The sequence below is a fragment of the Oryx dammah genome, unplaced genomic scaffold (genome assembly GCF_014754425.2).
Source record: "Oryx dammah isolate SB20612 unplaced genomic scaffold, SCBI_Odam_1.1 HiC_scaffold_5, whole genome shotgun sequence".
NCBI classification, from domain to species: Eukaryota; Metazoa; Chordata; class Mammalia; order Artiodactyla; family Bovidae; genus Oryx; species Oryx dammah.
In genome coordinates, this window is record NW_024070189.1 from 89,697,935 (window position 1) to 89,724,713 (window position 26,779).

General features: G+C 54.7%; 1 protein-coding gene across 3 annotated transcripts; it reads right to left on the reverse strand.

The window, feature by feature from the left end:
- Positions 1-233: 233 nt before the first annotated feature.
- On the reverse strand, positions 234-21,435 carry MAP2K2 (mitogen-activated protein kinase kinase 2). 3 transcript variants are annotated; one of them, XM_040241971.1, is made up of 12 exons: positions 21,020-21,386; positions 17,138-17,348; positions 12,717-12,863; positions 7,801-7,878; positions 7,095-7,146; positions 6,900-7,024; positions 6,206-6,419; positions 4,323-4,387; positions 3,154-3,215; positions 2,244-2,289; positions 1,401-1,530; positions 239-529 (listed from the first exon to the last, which is right to left on the reverse strand). In XM_040241971.1, exons 1-11 carry the CDS (start codon positions 21,109-21,111, stop codon positions 1,450-1,452), a joined length of 1,173 nt encoding a protein of 390 aa, XP_040097905.1. In that variant the 5' UTR covers positions 21,112-21,386; the 3' UTR covers positions 239-529; positions 1,401-1,449. The 3 variants fall into 3 exon arrangements, with proteins under 3 accessions (XP_040097904.1, XP_040097906.1, XP_040097905.1); XM_040241970.1 differs by lacking the exon at positions 1,401-1,530 and having other exon boundaries at positions 234-529; positions 21,020-21,435; XM_040241972.1 differs by lacking the exons at positions 1,401-1,530; positions 17,138-17,348; positions 21,020-21,386 and adding an exon at positions 12,936-16,818 and having other exon boundaries at positions 234-529.
- Between the last annotated feature and the right edge of the window lie 5,344 nt (positions 21,436-26,779).

Consider the following 26,779-nt stretch of genomic DNA (forward strand, 5'->3'; position numbering starts at 1 on the left):
GCTGGGAGGACCACCTCTAAGGGGCAGACGCTAGGCAAGGGGCACACATCCACCCCAAGATGGCACCCCCTCTCTCTGGGGGCCGTTCCGAGGCCTCACAGCTTGGAAAGGAGCAAAGCCAGTGCCCAAGGTCACCATCTCCTGGGGGTTGGGCTGCCCTGGTGGAGGCGTCCACCCCGGCTGGACGGGGACCGAGACCCCAAGGATAAGGAACAAGAAGCACGACTGGCATGTTTGCTTTTTCTTTCCCTATTTTTTTTCTTTTTTCCTTTAAACCTAAGGAAGCAGGATCTGAGAAGACAGCACAGCGGTATCGGCCTCCCTGGGCCTGAGGGCCACGTGTGCGTCCCCTTGGAGGGCATGGCAGGAGGGGCGGGGCGGGGGAGGGGAAGGCCTGGTGGCGGCAGCAGGACCACCGTCACACGGCGGTGCGTGTGGGCGTGCTGGGCTGGTTTAGCCGCAGTGTTTTACACAACCAGCCAGCAAAATCCACTTCTTCCACCTCGGACCGCTTGATGAAGGTGTGGTTCTGAAAGGGAAGGAGTGGCCTGAGCAGTCCGGCTCTGGACAGATGACTGGACCCCCACCCCAGGGCCAGCGACGTGGGACAGGGTCTCAGGCAAGGGGCAGGCTGCTCCGTGCCCCCTGGAGCCCAGGGTGACCCTCTGTGGGGCTCCCTGGGTGCTGCAGTGGGGTGTAGAGCAGCCTCCCTGGCCCCCCCTCACCTGACACTAGAAGCCCCCCAGGGCGACAAACACAGATGTCCTCAGGTGTGGCCCCGTGTCACAGGGGGCAGGGCTGCCTGCGTGAGGACATCTGATCTGAACCACAGGACTCCGTGAGGACAGCAAGTTCCCCGTGCGTCCTGTCCGGGTGGCAACCACCAGCTGAGGCCCCTGAGCCTGGAAATAGGGCCTATGTGGCCGGGGAGCAGGATCGCACCTCCTCTGTCAGTTTAAGTGACCCTCACAGTCACACTTCCCATTTGGAATTGCCACAGGTCCCTGGTTCAGAAGGGTGGGAGTCTACGCCCCCAAGGGACATCTGTCTCTTTCACCAGCTGGGGAGGCAAGACCACTCCCACCTTCCTAAAGGGAGCTCAGGCTTGGGTGAAAAAAAACAAACCAAGGGACCAGGGTCCCTGTGGTCAAGACAGCAGTCAGCCCCACCCAGCGCGTGGTGTCGCCCAGGCAGAGACCTGGATGTGGCCCTGAACTGTGTGAACTGCACAGAGCTGGGTTGGGGGGAGACCATGGGGGTTTCAAAGTTTGTGCTGCTGTTCCCTTGGTCTGTAACGTTCCACCATGAACATGGGCTTCTTTTGTCATGCATCCCCGAAACTCATGTCACTGGACTCAATAAGAAACTTCTAGAAAGAAGCAGGTTGATGCTGACCCTACCCTATAAGGTGTGCCAGGCCAGGCTCACACTGGGGTCACAGCAGACTAACTACAGCTGGGACCCACAGCTAACAGGAGTGGGCTCAGAAAGGGTACCTTTCTGGGGAAGGTGCTGGAGCAGGGGCCACAGCTGGGGAGAGCAACAGGACACGTCCTCAGAGGATCAGGACCATCCTGTGCAAAGGTCCTAAGGTGCAGAGCTGGAGGAAGGCTGGGCGGGGGGGGGCCCTGCATGTGTGGGCAGGGCACAGAAGCCCATCAGGCTAGGTTATTCACACTTCCACATCGCAGCCACCTCAAGAGGCTGCTTCTCTCCCCTGTGGACACCTAGAATGCCTGGAAGTGTTTTCTCTCTGAGACACAAAACATATAAACAAGGGGCTATCTGTCTTAGCATCAGGGGTGACTCAGATAGACCTGGCAATGGAGGAAGGCCTAATGTCCACAGCAGACGTGGGTGGAAGGTGCTGTGATGGCCACCTGCGGCCGGCAGGCAGCTCTGCTGGTAGAAGGTCAGTTCTGGTGGCCACCTTGGTTTCCAGGACATCGAGCAGTGTGGTTTAGAGGAAGGCAGGTACCCCAGCAGTGCCCCCAACGCCTCAGAGGCCAGTCATTCTGAGCCCTAGCCCTGGGCACGCGGGCCCTTCTGTCCCTAGGGAGCTGGGAGGAACTCAGCTGGTCTGCATGGAACCCTCCAGTGAGCCAGGGAGATCCACATGGGTTCTGCAGCTCACCCGGCCTCTACATGCCAGCCCACACCATCAGAGCCCACTCAGGTGTTCCCTTGGGGCACGGAGGGCCTGCTAGGGACCCCCAAATCTTCAAAATCTGGGTGTCACTCACCATGAGCATCTTCAGGTCTGCTCGCTCAGCTGGGTTCTTAATTAGGCTGTGGGTCCCAGGAGGTGGGAGAGAGAAGCGGGCAGTCAGTGCCAAGGGGAGGAGCCTGCGTCCTTCTGCCCTTGGCCGCCTGGACCGTAGGGGCGAGGGGCCCCATTGCACCCTTTGGTGTGAGAGCAGGACGCCTGGCCCAGGAGGGAAGGGTGACGGCCTGGGGCCAGGACAAGAGGGAAAGGGACAGAGGGTGGGAAAGCCCCAGGCTGCTGCTTGCTCAGAGGCTTAGTAGCAACCGCAGCTAAACATCTAATAAAAAACCCTGAGCTCAGGAGTCCAAGTGTCAAAATGGATGTTTTTCCTTCAGAAAAGCAGAACTATGTAAAGGCAGTTGTTCATGGCAGCTCAGGGCTGCGTGGCGGTTCTTTAAACTGACAGCCTTCCAGGGCACAGAGAGGTTCACAGGGTGGTAGGGGATGGCAGCACCCATAGCTGCAGATTGGCTGTGGGACGTGCAAGCCCGGGCTGCCATGTGTGCGTCTAAACATTCGGGGCACCTGGCAGACCAGCCCTCCAGGTCCATGGTCTGCTGGCTTGAGGCTGCATCACCCACAGAGGGCGAAGAGGGCCGCCTCCTTGAAACAGGCTTGGAAGGTTGACCTGGGAGCTGGGAGGTGACAGGCTTAAAGGGCCAGCAACCTGGGGTGCCTGCTGGCAGAAAGCAGGGCGGAAATTGTGTGATTTCCAGAGCCTGGTTTCACTCAGGGTGGTGGGGATGAGACTCAGCAGCTTTGGGAGGGGGACTGATTCTCAGGTAAGCTCTGCTCCCACCAGATGCTGCCATTGTTTAGCATCCCCAATCCCCTGGCGGTCACCCCAGGAAGCAGGCAGCCTGCTCCCCCCACCCGCCCCATCTTACCATTTATTTACAAACTCCTGGAAGTCCTGGGTGAACACGGCATTGGGCAGCTTGGGAGGAGGCTGACGGACAGACCAGATAGGTGGGAGTCAGAAGTCAAGGATGGTTTGGGAATCAGGGGGAAAGATGCCTCCTAGCCGTGCGGCCATGGGGACCCTCAGGACACCTCTCGTGGAGGCAGAGGGCACCATCCCACTCCCTCCAGCAGCTTCCCTGGGAGCCCTGCTGCCTGCCCTGCACCTGGGTCGGGGTCTTCCCAGGTTTTCTTTCAAGAGCTCTCGTGTTGGGATCACAACTGGTTCTGGAGAGGAGAGGGGTCATCCCGCCCGCCCCTCTGGAAGTGCCTGGAGTGAGCTGAGGGTCTGGGTCTCAGGGAGGCAGCAGCTGCTGGGGTTTGGGCCTGAAAACTGGAGGAGCCCAGTCCTCCAGCTCCAGGGGAGGACGTGCTAGCTGGGCCCGGGCAGCGCTGCTGGGTGCAGGAAGTGCTGTCACCAGAGCCACCCGCCCTGCTCTGTTATCACTGACCTGCTCTGAGCTGCTCACCTTGAGAGCCAAGCCCAGCCGACCCAATGCCCCAAGGCTACCAGAAACCATGTCTGTCCCAGAGGGCCCAGCACAGTGATGCGGCCATGCTGAGAGGGCTGGCTCTGGGGTCAGTTCCTGCTGGGCCCTATGCTGTTCCCCTCCTCATGCCCTGATGTACCCATCTGTACAGTGGACATCTGCACTGCCCTCTCATGGGCTGGGGGCTCCCAGAGGGGAGGGGGACGCCTGAACCTTCTCTGAGGAAGTGGGAGGACTCACGACCTCACACACAGACACCAAGATGCTCAGAGAAGCAGGTACGGGTGTCAGGGCGCCTGGGCCCTAGCACTTAGCTCCTGGGCTCAGAGTGACAATTCTGGATTCATCTCTATAAAGATAAGAAAACAGCCCCTTGGGGAGAGTAGGTCTATGTATCACAGGTAGAAGTGAGGCCACGAGTCTTCACACCTGGTAACATAACAACATCCTATTGAAGACTAGGGTCTCCATCTCTCCCTGCGGCCCCTCTCCCGCACACACTGTGGTCTACGTGTCCAATTCTCTTCTGGGGGGGACGCCTTCCAACAGGAATAGCTTACTCCCGCTGGTGTGGAGAATCTGCCAGCAGGGCTCTGGGCACGCACCTCGTTCACAATGTAGTCCAGCAGCTCAAAGATCGCCATGGCCGGCCGGCTGTCCATCCCGTGACCTGCCCGGGGCAGAAATGAATTCGGGTGAGATGGGCAGGTGGCCACTGTGCTTCTGTCTGGCATCAAGGCCTGAGTGTGTGGAGCACGAGGCCGACCACCCTCCTCCTACCCGGCCCGAACCAGAGGGCAGGCTCTCTGGCCCGGCTGCCCTCCTGGGAAAGGAACCTCTCTCCTGACCCTCCAGTGAATGAGAAAAAGGAAACAAACCCAAACATGGAAACCAATAGGAACGTTGGTTGACAAGGCATACATCTGGCATGGGGCTGCATCCGGGCTGTCCCAAATCCAAACCCCTGCTCCCTGTGCAGGCAGGGTGTTTGGCGGGGGTGGGGGTGGGGCTGGCAGTGGGCAGGGAGCTGTGTGTATGACCTTGCCCAGACCTGTGGGCTCACAGTGGTGGCCGGCTGGGGTGGCTGACCCCTGTCTTAGACCCAGCTGGCAAGGCCTGCATTTGGCAGCTGGACTTTTGCCTTCTGTCCCCTGGCCTGAAATGGGCACTCAGGCTGGGGCCGGGCTGGGGGAGGTGCTGACAGGCGAATGGCCTGGCATAGCCCACTGCTCCTCCCTGCCTGGAAGGTTGGGGCACCATTTGGGAGTCAGGCAGGGAAAGGTGGGGCCACGGTCTGGGGACACAGATTTGGGTGGGGGAGATTCTCCCCTCAGAGGAAGTTACAATAGCCCAGCAGTCTGGGCATGGCAGCAGGGAAGCAGAGGGTCCGGGCTTGAAAATATTGTGAAAACCAACTGATGACGCAAGTGTCTGTCCACAGCGAACAGGTGCTACGCAGTGGAATATTATGTGACCATAAAAAAGGAGCTAGGCACCAACACTTGTGATGTGGACAGACCCCAAGCAGACACAGGACACACAGGGTGTGATTCCACTAATGGGAAATGTCTTGAACACGCCAATCCACAGTGGGTTCCTGGTTGTCAGGGGAGGGGAGAGGGATGGGGGTTCCTTCTGAGGTGACAAGGATGCTCTGGACTCAGATAAGGTGGTAGTCGGACATCCTTGTGAAGGTAGAGAAATCCAGCGTTATTAGCCTGAATTGAGTGGATCCTTTGCTATGTGAATTCTATCTCGATAAAGCTGTTAGGAACCAGCCAATCAACTGCAGTCCACTGCATGGTCCTTTGCTCTCAAACTTAACTCTTTTCTGGTCACTTGACTTAAGAAAAATAAAGTCACAGATCCCTAAGTGCCACTGCCTAATTATACCATCTGAGCTGTGACCTCGACCCTGACCCTGAGCCAGCCCTCAATATGGTGCAAGCATCAGCCTGAATCTCACAGGTGGCTGGTCCAGGTACCACGAGGCCTCTGCGGGACACCGCTCTTCCTGCCCACACTGGGCTGTGCAACAGGGCTGAAGCTAAGCAGCCACTGGAGGAGACCCTGAGTTGAATTCCTTTCAATTTGCACTCCCCGAAAGGCTGGGCCTGACACAGAACAGCCATGGCAGGTGGTGGGTGCGAGCCTACTTGCTGGGCAACCCTTCGGCTTTTCTGTATGCTTGAACGTTCTCGTGATAAAATGTGGGAGAAACCACCCCCCTACCCCACCCCCGCCTTGGCTAAGGACTGAGCCTCTCGATGCAGCCAGCTGGCAGCAACAGGTGCAGCGGCCCCAGATGGGAGGGTCTGGGACACTTGCAGTGCTGTCCCCAGAAGCCACAGGACCATCTGAGGACTGCTGACCACAGGGAGCACGGCCCAGGGGGACAGGTGGCACTGAGAGGGGCCCGTGGGGAGGCAGCTGCCATCCCCAGGCTCTGGGGCCCATCCAAGCCGGAAGCCCCGGCCTGGAGCCCTACCGCTGATGGGGCGTCCGGGGGGCCTTGGCCGTGGCGAGATGCTGGGAGGTTCTCCTTCCGCGCCATCAACCATGGGCCGGCCGAATATGGCCTCCAGCTCCTTGGCGTCCGGCGGGGGGATGGGGTACCTTCCGATGGACAGTTCCACCAGGGACAGGCCCATGCTCCAGATGTCTGACTGCACTGAGTAGTGGGTGCCTTGTAGCCGCTCCGGCTGCGGGGAGACAGGGAGAGACACCCTGAGGGTGATGAGGAGGGACTGGCACCCTGGGGTCCCCCTGCACCCTTGTCCCACTCTGGGATCCCTTCAGAGACCCAGCGACAGAAAGCAAGCCATTCCGTTTCCTCCCTCCACTCCATCCAGACTGACTTCTCATAATTTGCTCTTAAAATCGCCTGGATGGCTACGAAAATAATGCAGGGCCAGTTGCCTGGCTCAGAAATTGACTGACGATTCTCAACTGGACTTTTACTAGCAGCGGAGAGGAGCTGGGCAGAGAGACAGAAACCCAAGTGAGATGATGAAGGAGACTGGAAATTCAAAGGAGAGGAAAAACCCAGCAAAGATAGAAATGGCACAACAGGGAAGAGTAGGCTTCTGGAAAACCTGGAAATCGGGGAAACACTGATGGGGTTGGTGGCAGGGAGGACCGCAGAAGAGCCTGGGGGCACAGTGGGTCGAGAAAGGACTCACAGACATGTAGGACCGCGTGCCCACGAAGGAGTTGGCCATGGAGTCGATGAGCTGGCCGCTCACCCCAAAGTCACACAGCTTGATCTCCCCCCGGGAGTTGACAAGGATGTTGGATGGCTTCACGTCTGGGGGCAGAGCTGGAAGTGAGGGCACTGCCGCCTCGCACGCCCCAAGGCCGGGGTGCCCTCCCCTTACCTCGGTGCATGATCTGGTGTTTCTCCCGGAGGTATGCCAGGCCCCGCAGAACCTGCAGGGGGGCCACAGGGTGCCATCAGGGGGACTGTCCCCAGGGCCAGGCCACAGTGGCCATGAGACAGTCACCACATCCTTGGGGTGGGAACAGTCACCCACCTCATTGACTCTCACAAAGCCCTCCGCCTGTGACGTGGGCAATGTTCTCTCCTCGTCTGAGGAGGGGCTGGGATACCTGGGAGCTGAGACAAGGCCTGAGGTTATAACTGTCTGGCCAGCCTCCTGCCCTGGAGGTCACCCCAGCCCCAGGGGCATCCTCTGCTAAGCCCTTTGCTTTTGGGACTGTGCTCAGGCTTCCCAGGCTGATAGGGTGAAGGATGGAGAGGCTGTTTTACCGAGTCAGCGAGGCCACAGTCAACAATGACAGCACCGTGGGACACCACGTGTCTGGGGTCACAGCGTCCCCTCCCCCTGCCCAAGGCCTGCATGGGCTGGGGAGCATTACCCCACTTCATGGGCAAAGGGGCCTGGCCCACTAAGGCACACAGCTGGTGGAGGCTGGCAATGGCACCTCTGCCTCTTTGAAGGGGGCCACATTGATGCCCACCACTGGCTTCCAGGGGCTCCTTGAAGCCTGGTCACCTGGAAGTGGGGAGGAGCAGTAATGAACCCCAAGAGTGCAGGGCCAGGCACGTGCCTACACACTTACCGCAATGCTGACCTTGCCCAGGATCTCTTCTGGGATTCTCTTGGCTTCTTTCAACACCTGGTCCAGGGAGCCGCCATCCTGGGGACAGCACAGGGGAGAGGTGAGCTGCAATGAGCCATTGCCAGGCCAGGGCCTCGGGACACCAGAGCAGCAGGCTGGAAAACAAACCACTTCCCAGGCTCCTGGTGAGCGGGTGCTCACTCGCGTCCGCAGGAAAGAGGCCAGACCACAGCCAGAGGCAACCCGTGGGCCCAAGACAGGGACTCCCACTGCTTCAGGGACTCCAGAAGCGGAAAGGCTGCCACCGTGTTCCCACGCGGCTGAGCTTCCTGAAACCCAGGGCCTGGCTGGACAACAGGACTCAACCTTCCCGAGGCTGCCAGGTAGCAGCAGGCGGAGCAGAGCCACAGAGGCCAGTGCTCCACGGGCTAGAGGTCGAGCTCACAGCCGGAGCACCAGAGAGTGTACCTGAGTGGACTCGCAGCTCTGGGGCCTGGGTACCCTTCCAGCAAACCGGCCATGGCCACGGAAAGGGGAGTGAGACCACAGGGGTGCCAGCTGCAAATGTCCAGTGCAGAAGGGAGGCCAAGCCCATGGGTTCCCTCACTGCTCCCTGGCCAAAGCCTCCCCGGCTCTGCCAGGAAGGCCTGATGGCTGAGGGGCACAGGGGAAGGGGAGCAAGCAACACTAACTGCTCTCTGTCCTGCTCCTGGGATGTCCAGCAAAGGACCTGACACAGGTCACCCTAGTCGGTTCCCCGACCTGGGCGGGGACCCAAATCCATACACTAATGAGGAAACGACAGAAACCCAGTGTCTTGTGCAAGGTCTTGAGCAAACGTGGAGACCACAACCCCAGGGGTCGCCGACTAGCCCACAGCACCTCTTGGCCATGCAGAAAACCCCCTAGGTTGTTTGGCAGCCAGAGCTGGACCTGTGGGATGCTGGGAGAGGTGGTTGAAATGGGAACTCGAGGCTGGGAGGACAGCCTGTTTTCTCTCTTCCCTGCTCCAGGGCCCCTGTGGCCACCTGCTGCCCCAGGAGGCCTCTCACTTAGCTGGGGAGTGGAGAAGCAGCCTGCAGCCGCGGGGACACCTAGTCCCTCTTCCTAGCACTCTGTCCCCACTGTGTCTGGTGAGAAGGGCTGTGCTGAGAGTTCTGGAAGACCCCAGGCCCTCTGACACTTTGGGAATCCATGCAGGCTCTATGGACTTGCCCCAGACTGAGGGCGAGTGGCTGTGCATGCGCCCACAGTGGGTGTGGCTGGAGAGGAACCCACGGGACCAGGCGGCCTGGTGCACCCAGCAGACAGGCTGCCGGCCCAGCCCCATTCTACATGCTTGGTGAGATGGGAATTCCTTTTCTTCTCATTAAAAAAAAAACCAAAAAACTATTTATCTGTTTATTTTTGCCTGTGCTGGGTCTTCACTGCTACACTTGGGCTTTGTTTAGTTGCGGCAAGCAGGGGCTTTTCTTCGTTGTAGTGTGCAGGGCTTCTCATTGTGGTGGCTTCTCTTGTCGTGGAGCATGGGCTTTCGAGCACAGGCTCAGTAGTTGTTGGGTACGGGCTCAGTTGCTCCATGGCATGTGGGATCTTCCCGGACTAGGGATGGAACCTGTGTTCCCTCATACTCACAGGCAGACTCTTAACCGTTGGACCGCCAGGGAAGCCCTTCTTCTCATTTTCTCAACCTTAAAGGAATGTTTTATCTGGAGGGCTGTGATACGTCTGTGGGTTGGTGTTCAGGGAGAACATTCGTGAGGAGATGGAGGCAGGAGAGGCACCATTCTATGTAAGGGGCCATCCTGGGCACCATGGGCAGCGTCCCTGCCCCCCAGAAGCATCTCCCTGGCTATGACAACCATGAAGGGCCCCCATGTCGCCCAGTGGAGAGCCCTGGTCCACAGCTGAGGAGACACTGGACAGGATGTGGCTTGAGAGGCCCCACAGCAAGCTCCCTCTGAGCCCGGGTCTTACTCCTTATGCATGACTGCGAGCTTTCAGTTTGCCCCTGTGTCCTCTGAGCATCCCAAAGCCCTCTGCTCATTGAGAAGGGAGCACACGAATACATGTTTCTTTTAGTACCATTTTTTTTAAGGTTTTTTAAAATTTGTTTTTGGCTGCCCTGGGTCTTTGTTGCCACGTGAGAGCTTCTCACTGCGGCGGCCTCTCCTGGGGGTGGAGCACAGGCTCTAGAGCGTGGGCTCAGTAGTCGCGGCTCACAGGCTTAGCTGCTCCAGGGCGTGTGGACTCTTCCCGGACCAGGGATTGAACCCGTGTCCCCTGCACTGGCAGGTGGATTCGTAACCACTGGATCTCCAAAGCAACCTGATACATTCCTCTTAAAAATTCAAACGCAGATGAACTGCACCCTCATCTCCCAGCAATTCCACCAGCCTTCCCGAAGTGTGACTTATTTTCTTCCAGATTCTTCCATGCTCCTGTATACACATCCATGTGCACAGAAGAAGACTGCGTTTTCAGCCTGTCTGTCTGTCCATTCATCCGTGGGTTCGTATGACGCACACTTCTCCTGGAGGTCTGCTTCTCTGGAGCGTAACTGTGGGTTTCGATTCTCCCCTGGGAAGTTGCCTGCTGTCATTCTTTACCTCCCCTTTGCTGAAGGACGCATCTGATTTTTCATTATTGTAGAAAAGGGACTGCATTCTTTGGTAGATTTGACTGCAGGCCAAGAAATACCAAGAGGTGCCTCTGAGCTGTCTGTCAGCTGCTCCCTGGCCGCTGCGGCCCCGAGACACCACTGTCCACTGGTCCAGGCCCTTGCTTCCCCTAGGAACAGGTCTGGGTGCCGGGGCAGCTGCGAATTCTGCTGTTTTCCGCACTGGCAGGTGAGTTTCTCCTTCTGGGCTGAATTGAGGCTGCTCATCACAGCCGGGGGGCTTTTCCCACAAGCTAGAGCTGGAAGCTCTCCAGTGGGAGCGGAGAACCAAAGAGCAGGACCCTGCGTACAGGCAAAACCTTGCCTCATCCTCACCCCCTCGGACAGACACAGTGTGACATTCTTCCAGAGTCCCGCGAAGGGAGGTGGGGGGACTGCGAGTGCCCCGTCACCACTAAGTGTAGGATCCCAAGGGCATGACTAGTTCGGGTTCTCTCACCGCTTCCTGTTGTCTTGTCCTTCCTCACACCCTCCCCGCCCAGAGTGCCCCCTCCCTAAGGCACAGCTCTGTGGGCCCTCACCTGTTAGCAGAAAGCAGGGTGCGCAGGCCACACTGAAGCCCATGTCTTGGAGTTTACATGTGACCTACGTGTCCACTTCTTATGCTTGCTATGAAAGTGAACCAGAAGAGCCCAACCAGGAGCTTAAAGCACAAGCCCAGCAAGCAAAGAGAATCCAGCATCTCCCCAGCATCATGTGTGCTCCAGGAAGGAGCCTCACAGGAATTGATGCTTCACACCCACTGAGAGTGGAGAGGGAAGAGGAGGGGCAGGGCTGGGACGCTGCCTCTCCTCTGCCAGGAGAGAGGAGCCTCCTGACTCAAGATATCCAGGGAGCAGGGGTGGGGGTGGCTGAAGAGGAGGTAGGGGGACGTCCCTGGTGGTTTCACAGCGTCTTAATGACCCCATGCTTCCAAAGTGGGGAGTGCAGGTTTGATCCCTGGTAGGGGAACTAAGATTGCACGTGCTATGCCTATGTGCTGTGGCCAAAAACACAGAGGAGGTGGAGGTGGGGAGGGAAGAAGGAGAGAGGTGGGGGTGGGAGTGGGGGGTTCATTACAATACAGCAGAGGCCCCCTCAGACCAGAGTGACCTCATGTCCATTTCTCGCCCTGACTCTGCCTGACTCTCATCTGCAAGGAGGTGGCCAGGTGGATGGGCAGATATGACCGCCTTCTCCCCAGTGAGGAAAGGGCACCCATTGGGCACTGCCAGGTGGGGGCAAAGCAGCTGTTGGGGGAACCCTCCCTGTGGCTCACAAGCATTCCTGGTGGGCTCTTGCTCAAATTCATTTCCTGCCTTTATTACAAAACCATCAGAGAGGACAGTGTGCTGGAGGCTGGGTGTAACAGAAGCTGCCTGCTGAAAGCCACATTGCATCCTGGTTTTGCAAGGGCCCCCAAGGGCTGGGGCCTGGACAGCTGGGCTCGGGCAGGGCTCTACCTGCCGAGGGCGGGTGGCAGAGGGCCGGCAATGTTTCCTCCAGGGGCCTTCAGCTCTGACCACTTCTGCTTTCATGACATTCAATCCCACCCATTTCTGAGCCTTGAGACCAGAGTTCCTTAATGACAGGGCGCATAGGAATCAGTCGTGGTTTAAAGGAGATGGACGCCCACCTCCACTGCAGAGGCCTGGTCCCCACAGGCCTGAGCTGGGGGTCCAGAACTGTGTCCCAGGACACGCACTTTGGCTAGAGGGCATGTGGGAAGGAGCAGTCAAGCATTTCTTCAAGCAGCCCTCCCCAGGTGGGCCTGCTTAGGTTCACAGACTTTCCTGGTTTTTTTTTTTTTTGGCTGCACCACACAGCATGTGGGATCTTAGTTCCCTGACTGGGGATTGAACTCGTGTCCCCTGCAGTGGATGCGCAGAGTCTTCACCACTCGACCACCAGGGAAGTCCCAGGTGCAAGGACTTTCAACGTAGCATTATTCATAACGCGGCAGGGACTGGGAACAACCTCAGTGTCCAGCAACAGTGCTTCATAAATTACCCAATGGGTGCACATGGACACCGGGATGACCAACGGAGGGAACAAGATAGGGCCAGCTCTGAGCCCACAGAGAGCAGTGTCTCCCATGGATCCAGGGAGAAAGCAAAATGGAGAGGAGGCTATGTGGTGCTTAAGAAATGAAGGAGGCTATGTGCAGTGTGTACACAGCTGCACCGCCTCCCCACCTGCGCTAGGCCCCCCGGAACAGGCCAGGGCTCGGGGGGGTGGGGGAAGGGGGCGGGCTCACCATGTGCTCCATGCAGATGCTGATCTCGCCGTCGCTGTAGAAGGCCCCGTAGAAGCCCACAATGTATGGGGAGTTGCACTCGTGCAGCACCTGTAGCTCTCGGATGATCTGGTTCCGGATGGCCGGCTTGATCTCCAGGTGGATCAGCTGCGGGAGAGAGGGGGGCGGGGTCAGGGCTGCACCGCTGAAGGGGTGGGAAAGGAGGGGTCATCCACCTACCTGGGCGCTGAGGACGCACACCCAAGTGCAGACTTGAACAGGAATGTTCACAGAATCTGGAAGATGGGAGCAACCTGTACGCCCTGAATCAACTGAAGGAGGGACAGGCCGAGGATGCTGTCCCTCCACGCTTGCGAGCATCACTAAGCCATGATGAGGAGAGAAGCCCCGACACTTGCTACCACGTGAATGCGGCCTGAGAACATAACGCTAAGTGAGAGGAGCAGACACAGAAGGACACACAGGGGGTGATTCCATTAATGGGAAACATCCAGAACAGGCTGACCCTCAGTCACAGAGAGCGGGTCTCTGGTTGCCAGGGCCTGAGGGTGGGGCAGGGGAGTGACTGTTCATGGGGATGGAATGCATCTTGGGGTAATGAAAATGTTCTCAAATTGATGATGGTGATGGATGTACAGCTCCACGAATATACTAAAAATCACTGAGTTAAATACTCTAAAAGGCTCAATTGTATGGTAGGTGAATTACATCTCATTAAAGCGGTTTAAAAAAAAGTATCATCAGAGGCAACACTGTCCACTTGGTTACAGGGGGAGCTCTGTGAATCAAATTGTGCAGTGTCACCCATCCAGGAGCAGACCCAGCAGTGCCAGTGCTTCACCACTGCCCCTCATTGGGGTGGGTTCCCCTTCCCCTGCCAGCCGAGAGACCACAAAGAGCCTTCTGCTGCCCCCCTGGGAGCCTGGCTCCCCATCCCCTTGAGTCCAAGTCGACAGAAAGGCTTGTCACCAAATCCATCACAGTACTTGGAAAGATGAGGAAGGAAATGACCACCTAGAGATGCAGAAGACAGCTGACAAAGGGCCCAGAGTAATGCCCAGCTACAAACCCCAAGGAAGCCAAGATTCCCCGCATGGTGGGACAGAGCCAGGCTTTGGATCCTTGACCTGGCTCCTCAGAGTCCCAGGTGCCCAAGCCATCGTGATACCACAAGGAAACGGTATAATTCCCACCCACCCCTGTCAGAGGCAGAGCCAGAGCCCAGGTATCTGAAAGTGGCCAATTCAAGACATTTCTGTGGAGCTGATTACACGCAGGGCCGGTGATGAGCAGACAGCAGAGAAGGTCCTGCTTGGAGGGGACACGCCACCGGGAATGGGCGAGACACAGGCAGAGCAACCCCAGGTGGTAGAGGTGCTGATAGAGGAATCAGACAGGTGGGACCCAGGATTCTGGTGACACTGAAGCCAGGCCTCAGAGGATGGGTGGGACTCAGCCAGGTGGACAAGGGAAGGTGGGAGTGCCAGGTGGAAGGACAGAGAGCTGCCTGTTGGAGGGGTGTGGGCCAAGTTCAGGGGGCACAGTGTATGTGTGGGACCCACATGAATGCCCCTCAAAACCTGGAGAACTGTGGAAGACTCTGGCAACACGGTGCCTGGTACCCACGAGGCCCCCAGGCAAAACCTCCCACCCCTACTTGAAGGTTGCCTGCAGAGCCGAGCTCTGGTTGCAGGCCCTTGGACAGCGTGCCTTCCCACGGCCACCCCCAGCAGGATGGTTCTCTCTTGTGAGGGGACACCCAGCTCATGCCCACAGACTAGGTCAACTGCAAAGAACAGACCCAAGAGGATTCAAGCCCAAGCCAGACACCGACCAGCTCAGCCTCAGGTCCTCAGTAGAACAGAGCTGCTGGTCTACAGGCACAGGAGTGCACACTGAGGTTTTGTGCCAGCTTTGACTCAGGGCCATCACTCCAAAGAAGGGGGCCAGTGTTGGGACGTGGCCTTGGGTAGGCCTGTAACCTCCGTTCTTAAAGCCAGAGGGGCTGAGGGGAGGAACACACACAGAGGCTGAACACACATTCCTTTGCTGGGAGCACAGGAAGTCAGGAGAGCCACGTGGGCGCAACACACTCCCGGGACTCGAGCCTGGGGCTCTCACAAGGATGCAAGAGGAGTAAGGATGCCACTCTGGAGTCCAGAGAACATTTGGAGACCAGCTCCCTTGGGTCTTGTGGGACTGGTCAGGATACTGCCCTGCCCATCAGAGGGCCAGGAAGGACCACAGCCCAAAGCAGGATCCCTGCTGATCCTGCCAGCCAACCCCACCTTCACCCTCACACCTGGGCCATCTGATAAGCTCACACCCTTGGAATGCGTGGAATTCAGACTCAGCTTCCTGGGAACTCAGAATTCCACCAAGGGTAGTGGAGGAAGGAGGTCATTGAGCCTCAAAAACCACTGTGTCATGTCCATTTCCCCACCTGTGTCCTTGGCTGGATACTGGCAAACAGGCCTTTGGGGTGAACTGGCTCTCCAGGAGCTCTGGACCCCCACAGACCGGTTGAGGGCTCCAGGGCCACCGGGAAAGGTCTCCCTAACTGTGTGACCCTGGGTGCGTGGCTGCACAGGCCACAGGCAACCAGAGGAGATCACGCCTGATGCGGAACAAAATCTGAGATCCACTCCCCTCAGTTTTTGGACCCTTCTTTTTTTCTTTCTTTTTTTGGACTCAGTTTCCCAACAAGGGATCGAACCCTGGCCCTGGCAATGAAAGTGCCAAGTCCTAACCACTGGACTGCTAAGGGGAGTCCCTTCCCCTCCAAAGTTTTTATTTTCAAAGGATTATAGAAGCTCAGGAAAGTTGCAAAAACAGCAAAGAGAATCTGTGACTGAGGTGAGAGTCAAAGCTGGGGCAAAGACATACATGGGGCAGGGCTCCTAGCTAGACTACACCTGCCCATCTCTCCAACTTTAAACTCTGAAGCCCCACTTCACAGGCTTTAAGGAAGCTGTAGACAAACTCTCTTACATAAGTCAGGTTAGCTACCACCTGGAAGAGTCCTGGTCAGCCTGAAGACCCTTCCGACCCTGAGGAGCACTCTGAGTCCAAGTCCCTCCCACCCCCCACTGCTGTCTGAATTTCATGGCTGCCCTTCTGCTCCCTGGAGTGGGGGGCGCTTCGGGTAGAGCAGGGGTTTCTGGGGCTGCTCTGGTTTGGAAAAGGAGGCCTGTGGAAAGCAGACAGAAATAGAAAACGAGGGGCTGTACATTTCAGGAGGGAGGAGCTCAGCAGGCAGAGGGACAGCCAAGTGACAGACCCCAGCGGAAGCCCTAAGTGCACGTCTCCCAGGAAAGGCAGGCCCCGTGCAGATCCCGTTGCCAGGGTATGGGGTGGTCAAGTGTCTAAGAACGCGATTCGGAAATCATGAGGTCCAGATGATGGGGTCCAAACAGGGGGCTTTCCACGTCTGAAGGAAGACGACTGTATGAACTGAGTCACCCATCAACACAACGGCCCTGGGGACGTGTGCAGGAGCCACTGTCCCCTGGTGGGGACCTCCTCCTGTTCCCTACCCCCAACGTCTCTCAGGGACCCTCCCCCACAGACCAGCAGGGCAGCCGCACAGCAGCCCCAACGAGGGACGTCTCAGCATCGGGGTCTGCACTGAACAGGGAGGTGAAGGTCACTTCACATGACCCCATGGTAAGGCCACGGCACCCAGTTGTTGGGTCAGGCACCCATCTAGACGTCACTGTGGAGGTATTTTTAGATGTGATTTAACACAGGAATCATCAGATTCTCAAGGAAGCAGATGACCCTCTAAGTGGTGGGCCTTATCCAATCAGGTGAAGGCCTTCCAAGAAGAGACGGGGATCCACCTCCAGATTCGGCTCTTCCCTGGGTCTGCAGCCCACAGGCCTGTCCTGCCAACTTCACACCTGCCAGCCCCTATGACTGCCTGAGCCAGTGTCCACTCTTCCCCACCATGTCCCCAGTGGTTCCCTCTCTCTGAAGAACACTGGCTAACATGTGTCATTTGGACCCCATCCCCCAAAGGTGACCGTCGCTCCCAGCAGCTGGTCTTGGTGGGCAGGGTTTTCTTCCGGCTCTGATGTCAGGAGGCAGCCGGCTCTAAGGGCACCTGACTCTCCTCTTTTCCATCTGCTCCTTTCTCAAGCCAGTCCATTCCTGTGAATCTGAATTGCAGCCATAGCCAGGAAGGCAGAGGGCAGTTTTAGAGGAGGAGCTGCAGGAGGCAGGCCTGCATTGCCACAATCTAATTAGAACCCAAGCTGGGGGGGTGGGGCCTCTGAGCCTAGGAGCCAATCAGAAAGCAGACACCTGCACCCTTCAACCTTCCCTCCCATCTCCAGGGAGCCTGCCTGGACCGCTGACCACCGGCACCCACAAAGCACAGGGACGGCGCCCACAGAGCCCTACTGCCAGCTGCGGCTCACCTTTCTGGCCATGATGAGGCCCGAAGGTCTGTGCTGGACCTTGGTGACCACTCCACCATTGCCAGCTCCCAGCTCGGAGATCCGTTCGAAGTCATCGTCCTTGAGCTCGCCAACCTTGGCCTTCTGGGTAAGGAAGGCTTCCAGCCGCTTCTTCTGCTGCTCATCGAGCTCTAGCTCCTCCAGCTTCTTCTGGAGGTCCACCAGGTGTGCTCTGCAGAGACCCCGAGGGCAAGGGTGAGCGAGAGTGTGGGAGCCACCAGGAGATGACTCGGTCTGAGCCAGGGTCACTGAGCCACCACTGCACCCCGGGCCCTGGGGTTTGGGGCCAGCAGGTGAATCAGACTTGACTCTTGTGCTTCAGGAGCCTACCATCTGGTAGGAAAGACAGACAATCCACAGACGCACAGCCAGCCTCCCAGAGAACCAGCCACCCCTCACCACATCATAAAGGTTAGATCTTGGGGATGAGCTGTAGGTCGATGGCTCAGATATCAGATCCAGGAGGCCTCTTTCCTGACACAAAGGCTCGGACCACACGGGAAGGAGATGAAGGAACCATGGGGAGAAGCCCAGGGGTCAGGGAGTGGAGGTCCCCAGGATTTTTCATGAGGATGGAGGAGCAAACTGAGACTCAGAGTGGCCTCAGAGCAAGGAACCAGAACCCAGGGGAGGACGATAAGAAGCTGCTACACCCGTGCCTCTAATTTAAATGGATTACACACAGCCACTGGATGGGGAAAGACAGGGGCATAATTTATAAATGGTGCGGACAAATGCAGGGCATTCCGTTCCGCCAGCCCGCGCTTATTATATCCCAAGCACTACTGTAAACACTAAGCATTTATACGCACACACATTTCTAGACCTGGTGATTAAAAACCAACCACATATATGGCACTTTATTGGGTGATTCAGGGAACTTTCAAAGGAAATGTTGACAGTATGCTATTTTCCCTGGTGACTTGACTTTGAACCAATTCCTGGAGTTAAGGCAGCTCCCTGTAACAGGCAGGTGGACGCCAGCTCAATGCTCAGTGCCCAGGAGGACTAACTCGGGGCTGCCCAAAAGAGAAGAACAGGGATGTCCCTGGTTGTCCAGGGGTTAAGAATCCCCTGGACAAGAATCCCCTGCCTTGCAATGCAGGGGATGCGGGTTCAATCTCTGGTTGGGGAACTAAGACCCCACATGCCATGGAGCAACTAAGCCTGCAGGCCACAACTAAAGATCCCACGTGCCACAACTAAGACCGGATGCAACCAAAAATTTTTTTTTTTTTTTAAGAAAAAGAACATAAGCTATGTGTGCAATTAAAAATTTTCTAGCCACATTAAAAAAAAATCAGGTGAAATGAACTAATCTGGAAAGCATATTATGTTTACAGCTCCCCTGAATTTGGACACACCATGTGTCGAGGGCTGGCATGGCCAGGGCCTCTAGCCACACAGTGAGTGCAGCTCTAGAGAAGAAGAGGCCCCCCGGCCACCACTCCCCAGGGCATTTATACAATTTATTAATTTATTTAGCAGCTGCACTGTGCAGCACATGGGATCTTAGTTCCCCAACCAAGGATCAAACCTGTGTCCCCTGCAGTGGAAGCTCAGAGCCCTAACCACTGGGCATCCAGGGAAGTCTGTCTCCAGGGCATTTAGGCCAAAGCTGACCGCCCAGCTCGGGGAGACCTTGTGGGGGGATTCAAGCAGGAGATAAAGGGGCAGACTGGAGTTCTGGCAGGAACCCTCCAATCCCCAAGATCAATCATGACTTGCCTACAACTTAAAGAGATGTGAGCAAAAGGACACCGTGGAGCAAGATGACCTGCTGCTGAGTGATGTCAACCTGAGCTGGTAGCAAGAAGAGGTCGTTAGGAGGTAGGTAACACATCACAAGCAGGTACCAGAGCTTTAACCAGTTTGCTGAGTTCTCATGATCCTCCTGGGAGGCGAGTCTCTTGCAGACCCCAGCCCACAAGGGAGGGAGAAGGCTCAGAGGGTGGGTAATCTGCCTGAGGATCACAGTCAAGCAAGTGGCACAGGCTGGAGTGAATGACACCTGTGTCCAGTCTGCCTGCAAAGCCTGGGCTCACGGCAGCGGCCGCCTGAGCCGAGACCTGGATAAAGGGGGAAGAAGGATGTGATGGACAGAGGAGGGGAGGCAAAGGAGTAAATGTATGGGCCACGACTCCTCCACTGAAGGACTGAAGAGGCAGGTTTTGTGGCCAGACCCTCAGACCTTGGAAAGTCTTCAGCCTGCCAACAGACATCTAAAATGCATTCTGGAGTCAGCAGATTAATCCATCTTACATTTAATGGCAACTCCACTGTGGTTATTAAAAAACAAAACAACACTCTGGAATTCCAATGGCCGGCTTCTTCTACTGGGGGAATTTTTGAAGGGGTGGAAATCACAGATCACATTTTAAGAAAAAAAGAGAGAGCGCAACTATGATGAAGGAGCTCTCTTGTAAGAATAAGTGGATTTTTTTGGAGGGTGGGGGGTGCTGAGCCACACTGCTTGTGGGATCTTAGTTCCCTGACCAAGGATCGAACCTGTGTTTCCTGCATTGGAAGCTCAGGGTCTTAACCACTGGACTGCCAGAGAAGTCCCTAGAATAAGCGAAATTTTTTGTGAATCAGGAATGCGTCCCCACATTGAGTTGCCCTCAGTGACACAGAAAGATGTGAACTCACACACATGTGCATCAAGGCCCTCCTCCTTCATTTGGTTACAAGCAGGCCAAGTCCCCTAAGAGGCACCAAAATGCCATTCGCCCATCACCTCTGGGTTCTCACAGATCACACCATGCACAAGGCACACGGACCCAGGCCAGGGCTTTCTAGGACGGTCCTGCTCCACTCCAGCATGGAGAACCGAAGCGGGGAGGTCAGGGATGTGCTCTGAAGACAAGTCTGCCATCCGGTAACCCCAAAGGCACAGGTTCTTTCTCTGACCCCTTCTTTCCCCTCAAGTCCTCCCATCCCCCTCCGTGGCCTCAAACCACCACCACCACTTCTCCAGCCCCTCAAGGATTTGTTAATCCATTCAATTCAGAATCTCTCTGTTCATTTGCTTTCAGGGGTCCCAGCAGGCCCCCTGACTTCTTTCTTGCTCCAAGTTCTCCCCACCTCTGGCCCTCCAAATCCCCCTCCCTCTCCACTTCTCCAGCCTCTCTGCCCCTGTCAGGATGCCTCACCATTCTGGCCCAGTTCAGCAGCTCTTCTCCCCACTAGCAAAATCTTCTCAGGCTCCCTTCCCCCCAAATTCCCTGAGACCCTCCCTCATCTCTCAGGCACCCTCTTCCCCTTTTCTTGGATCCCCCCTACCCCATGCTCACTCCCAGGGACCCTGCCAACCCCAACCTCTCCTTTCAGGAACCCCATGCGCCCCGTTCTTAGAATGCAAGGACCCCTTCCTTCCCTCTACATCACTACTAAGGGACTCCTCCCCCTTCCTCCGATTTCACCACTAGGGACCCCTGACCCATCCTCTCCCCTCAGGTGAGGATCACTACCAGAGCTTCACTCTGTAGGGCCTCATATCCCCGTCTTACCCCCGAAGGGACAGATTCACTATCAGACCATCATCTCCCAGCAAGAACTCTGCCAGAGCCCAGTTTCACCATTCAGGGACCCCCTCCCGCCAATATCATACTCAGAGTCCCTCATCCTCTCCTCTCCTCTTCAGAGATCCCTCCTCCGATCTTACCTGGGCCCTCTCCTCTCCTTTCAGAGACCCCCCCCCCCTTCCCAGATCTCGCTACTCGGGGCCTCTCCCCTCTTCTCTCCTCGACCCTGTCCTCAGACCTCGCGACTCTGGGACACCTCCCCCCCCGACACACACACACACATCCTGTCCTCTCCCCGGCTCCGGCCCGGCCCACTCACTCGGAGGCGCCCTCGCTGGTGGGGGACGGACCCTCGGCGATGGCGGGGTTGATGGTGAGCGCCGGCAGCACCGGCTTCCTCCGGGCCAGCATCGGGGCTCCGCGGGCCGGCGGCGGCGGCGGCGGCACCTCTAGCCGGGGCCCATAGGGGGCGGGCCGGGAGCGGGCGGTACCAACGCGAGCCCGGGGCTGCGGCCGCGGCCTAGGCCGGCGCCGAGGCGACGAGGATGGGCGGTCCTGCGGATCTGGGCCGAGGGGCCCCAAAGGTCGCCGGGGCTGAAGCCGCGGGATCGGGGCCGCCGCAGCCACCGAAGCCGGACAGGGGCTGACGCTGCAGCAGAAGCCCGGGAGGCGTAGGGAGGGGAGGGGGAGCTACGAGATCGCCGGCCGGCCTCTCGCGAGAGCCACCACCTGGGGGAGCCGCGCCGGGACCCGCCCCTCGCCCCGACGCGTGCGCATCAGCTTGAGGCTGCCTCCTCGAAGGGAAAAGGGGCGGAGATGGACGCGAGACGGTGCCCGGAGCGTGCGCACTCACTCGCCTCCCACCGAGCGAATGCGCATGCGCCTGAGGCACCAGGAAGGGGCGCAGGGGGAGGCAGGGCGAGACTGAGGATGGGGTGGGCAGGTGTGCGTGGGGGAGAGGTCAGCCCTTCAGAACCCTGCGGTTTCCAGACTGGGACTGCGTGAGCCAGCAAAATCCTCAACAGTTGTGGGACACTTAAGTTGTCAGAGTCAACTGAAGACTTTTTGCCCATTATGAAGATGTCCTGTAAATTCATAATGTCAATTACCATCATTCCTTCATGAAAGAGACGTCATTTAAAAACTTTATTGTTGTGAGTATACCTAATGTAAAACTTACACTGTTAAGTGCATGGCTCAGTGGCATTAAGAACGTTCACGCTGTTTTGCAACTTTCCCCGCAAACATCTCCAGAACTTTCTCAGTTTCCAAACTGAAACTTTGTCCCCATGAAACACTGACTCCCCCAGACCTCCACTCTATAGTAATTGTCCTTTGTGATTGGCTTATTTCACTCAGTGTAATATCCCCAAGGTCCATATATATCCCCAAGGTCCATTTACGTTCTCGCGTGTGTCAGAATTTCTTTCCTTTTTAAGGCTGAATAGTGTTCATGGTCGGAGAAGGCAATGGCACCCCACTCCAGTACTCTTGCCTGGAAAATCCCATGGACGGAGGAGCCTGGTAGGCTGCAGTCCATGGGGTCGCTGAGGGTCAGACACGACTGAGCGACTTCACTTTGACTTTCCACTTTCGTGCATTGGAGAAGGAAATGGCAACCCACTCCAGTGTTCTTGCCTGGAGAATCCCAGGGACGGGGGAGCCTGGTGGGCTGCCGTCTATGGGGTCGCACAGAGTCGGACACGACTGAAGGTGACTTAGCAGCAGCAGCAGTGTTCATGGTTGGACCACATTTTTTTTCTCGGTTTATCCACTGATGGTGTTTTGGGTGTGTCTCCCTTCTGGCTGTTGTGAATAGGGCTGCTACGGACAAGGGTGTACCAATATCTGTTGAAATTCCTGCCTGCAATTATTTTGGATATCTACTTAGAAGTGGAATTGTTGGATCATGTGGCGTTTCTACGTTTTAATTTTTAAAAAATATTTGGCGGCACTGGATCCATTGCAGCATGTGGGATCTTTAGCTCCATAATTAAATAAAATTTACGTCATTATTATTATTAGCTGTACTGTTAGCTGCTGGCATGTGGGATCTAGTTTTCCTCACCAACCACCAGGGAAGTCCCTACGTTTAATTGCTTGAGGGATCATCATACTGTTTTCCACAATGGCTAAACCATTTTACAAGAAAAGTGATTTTAACACCAGTTTAAAAAAAAAAAAAAAAGGCAGTTCATGAGAGAGAATAAAGGACAGTCATTTAAATAGGAAAATGTTGACTTCCTGAAAAACTCACCACATTGTTTTGGGGGCAGGGCTCACATTTCTGAGCACCTGTGCATGTTTCATGCTGGGGTGCATCTTCACGTGCGAAGAAATAGGGAGAGGGAGATTCGATCCACTTCTTCTAGGTCCAGCTCAGGTCCCCTGGTTCCTCTGGCTCAGTCTTGCCCACTTCCCGTCCGGCCACCCTGCAGTCTTTTTTTTTTTTTTTTTCATATTTATTTGGCTGCACCAGGTCTTGGTTGTGACACGCGGGATCTTCGATTGTCGTTGAAGATGAGGGGTCTTTTTTTAAGTGCAGCATGAGATCTCTTACTTGTAGCATGTGGAATCTCCTTCCCTGACCAGGAATCACATCTGGGACCCCTACATTGGGAGTGACCAGTCTTAGCCACTAGACCACCAGGGAAGTTCCTGCAGTCATTCTTTTAACAGTTAATTTGCAAGCCTTTTAAGTATTAGACCCCATAGACACTGAGAGATACAATGTTTTTTAAAAATAGCTACATAATTTAAGTAAACATAATTGCAAAATGTGACAATGCCTTAAAAATACAAAGATGTAACCATTGCTCTCCCCTGATGAAAACTGCTCCCAGACAGACACACCTGCCCCTCCACTTCTCCAATCTGAGCCTTTTTCATTTTACCTCTCACCATTCCCAGTCACTCACTCAAAATTCAGCATACCCATCTAGCTTCAAAAAACACCACGACCTTTCCCAGATCTGGGCGTTTCCAGAGTCCTTCTGTTCTGCAAAGTGATTTCTCTGCCATTTTATTTTAGGCTATATGTAAAAGAAAGGCTATAGTCTTTCTTTTATTGAGCTGTAACTTCCATATAATAAATGCACAGTTCTTGAATGTTCAATTCCTTAAGCTTTTACAGTTATATACACCTGTGAAGCCATTCCCGGAAACAAGAAACAGAACATTTCCATTAGTCCAGAAAGTTTTCTCCATGTCCTGTTCAGTTAATCCCCCTTGCCCCGAGCAGCAGTACTGTGCTGGTAAATGTTTAACAATGGGCTTGTGAAATAGGAGGGGGCGGGGGGACAAAGAGAGAGACAAGCTGGTTTTTAATTTGCAGTATTTGTCATTTTCGGTGGTGTATATATTCCCACCAAGACTAATTTCCAACTACCATGAAGTTGGAAAGGATGGTGCCAGAAGGCACTTATGAGCCAGGACAAGCTGGTTGAAGCACCCCCCCACTCCCCCACAGGCATCCTAGATTCTGATTTCTATCCCCAGAGATTAGTTTTGCCTGTTCTAAAGCTTTGTGAAAATAGAATTGTACAGTATGTACTCTTGTGTCCAACTTCTTTTGCTCAGCAAAATATTTTTGTTATTCATCTATGTGATTGCATGTAACAGTAATTTGTTTTTTCCCTTGCTGTATGATACTCCATCATGTTTATTTTGGGGACTGCCCTTCAGGTAAAACAATAAATCAGTTCTTTTTTTTTTTTTTAATTGAAGTATAGTTGATTTACAATGATTCAGGTGTACAGCAAAGTGATTTACAATATCTATATGTATATGTGTATATGAATCTATTTTCCACTTCAGGTTATTATAAGATATTGAATATATCCCTGTGCTATACATCTTTGTTGTTTATTTTATATATAGTGGTATATTTCTGTCAATCCCAAATTCCTAATTTATCTGCCCACCTTTCCCTTTGGCAACCATAAGTTTGTTTTCTACGTCTTTGTGTCTCTTTCGGTTTTGTAAAGTTCATTGTATCCTATTTTAGATTCTACAGATAAGTGACATCATATGATATTTGTCTGTCTGACTTCACTTAGTACGATATCTCTAGGTCCATCCATGTGGCTGCAAATGGCATTATTTCATTCTTTTTTATGGCTGAGTTAAACTGGTTTTTGAGGAGGATCAAAGGATCAGACCTTTTCTAACTAGCAGAATTTTCTCCTCAATTCCTAGCTGGGGGCTCAGTGCACAAAAATTTCAACTCTCCCCATTTCTACCAGTTCCCTATTTCTTGGCATTCCCAATACACTTGCTTGTTTCTGGCATTTGGCTCTTACTGTATTCTGATTCCCATCCCCTCTACCTTGCTCTCCTTCCCTTCTCATTATGAACATTTTGAAAGCAAGGAAGATTTGTCTCTCTGTCTCCCAGCCCAGCTCCTTGGACTCTGGAAGCTCAGAACATAGACTACCTTAATCAAAGAAATGGATGCTTCTGTCCTCAGCAGACACATTTCCTGCCAATCACCTGATGCTCAGCCCTTGTCAGGCAACACGAGCTTTATTGTTGCGATTACAACAGACTGTCACCTCCACTCCCTTCTCTATCTTGACCCGCTGAGGACATTTTGTTCTGTGACCTCACCCTCTTACCTATCTCTTTACTTCAGCGCCAATCACATCTTTCGTAATACATCTGTTCCTTGGTCCCAGAGACTTGGTCTCTGAAGTCTCCCCTCCCCCATCCTGGAAATTAATTTCTAATAGCTTTGTTGATTCAATCCACAGTGACATTTATCTTGCTCAGGCACAATTTAGTATTAATATCACATGGGTACATGCTGCCTATCTCAGAATGCACCCTGAACTTTATCTCTCTCACCTGGGCAATGGATTAACTGAAGGAACGGCTGACTTGACCCTTTTGAATACTGCAGTTGAGCTCTATCTAGATTGTCTACAACCCAGCAATTCTACCTCGAGGCACATGCCCTTGTGTAACCAGGGGACACACACAATGTTCTCCACTGAAGCTCCAGTGGCACAGTCGGTTAGCGCGTGGATCTTATGTGGCAGTGCGAGCAGAACTAATGTTCTCCATGGCAAAAATCTAGAAGCAACACAAACAGCCAATGATGGAAACACATGTTCCCTCTCTGGGTCTGGAAGTTCCCCTGGAGAAGGAAATGGCAACCCACTCCAGTATTCTTGCCTGGGAAGTCCCCTGGACAGAGGAGCCTGGTGGGCTACAGTTCGTGGGGTTGCAAAAGAGTCAGACACGACTGAGCGGTGAAACAAGAAAACTCACAAATGACAACAACAATGTAAAAAAGTTTTGGAAACAGGAAGTTACAGAAGACATTTTATGACATTGCTTTTATAAAATGAAGATGGCTAGAAACCTATCACCATTGGGGAGATGCAAATTAAAAACCACAGTGAGATACTACCATATGCTTATTGCTGTTGTTCAGTTGTTGAGTCTTGTCCGACTCTTTATGACCTCAGGGACTCCAGTGTGCCAGGCTTCCTTGTCCTTCACTGTCTCCCGGAGCTTGTGCTTGTTAGAATGGCTAAAATAAAAAAGGCTGACAATACCAACTTCTGGTGAAGATGCAGTTCACCTGGGACCCTTCTATGTTCCTGGTGGGAATACAAAAATGGTCCAACCCCTCTGGAAAATGACTTGGTAGTTTCTTAGAAAGTTAAACACACATATGACCCAGCAATCCCACTTCCGGGTGTTTACTCAAAAGAAAGGAATGCTCAGGTTCACACAAAAACCTGAACATGAATATTCATAAAAACTTTTTTTGTAGTAAGCCCCAAACTGGAAACTACCCAAAGGTCCTTCAGTGGGTAAACTGAGCACATAAACTGTGAATAGAATGAATTAAGAAAATGTGGGTTAGAACTTCCTGGGCAGTCCAGTGGTTAAGAATCTGCCTGACAATGCAGAGGACATGGGTTCGATTCTTGCTCTGGGAAGTTTCCCATTCCGAGGAGCAACTAAGCCTGTGTACCATAACTACTGAGGCGCTCGCACCTTAGAGCCTGTGCTTCACAGCAAGAGAGTAGCCCCCGCTTGCCACAGCTAGAGAAAGTCCTTGGGCAGT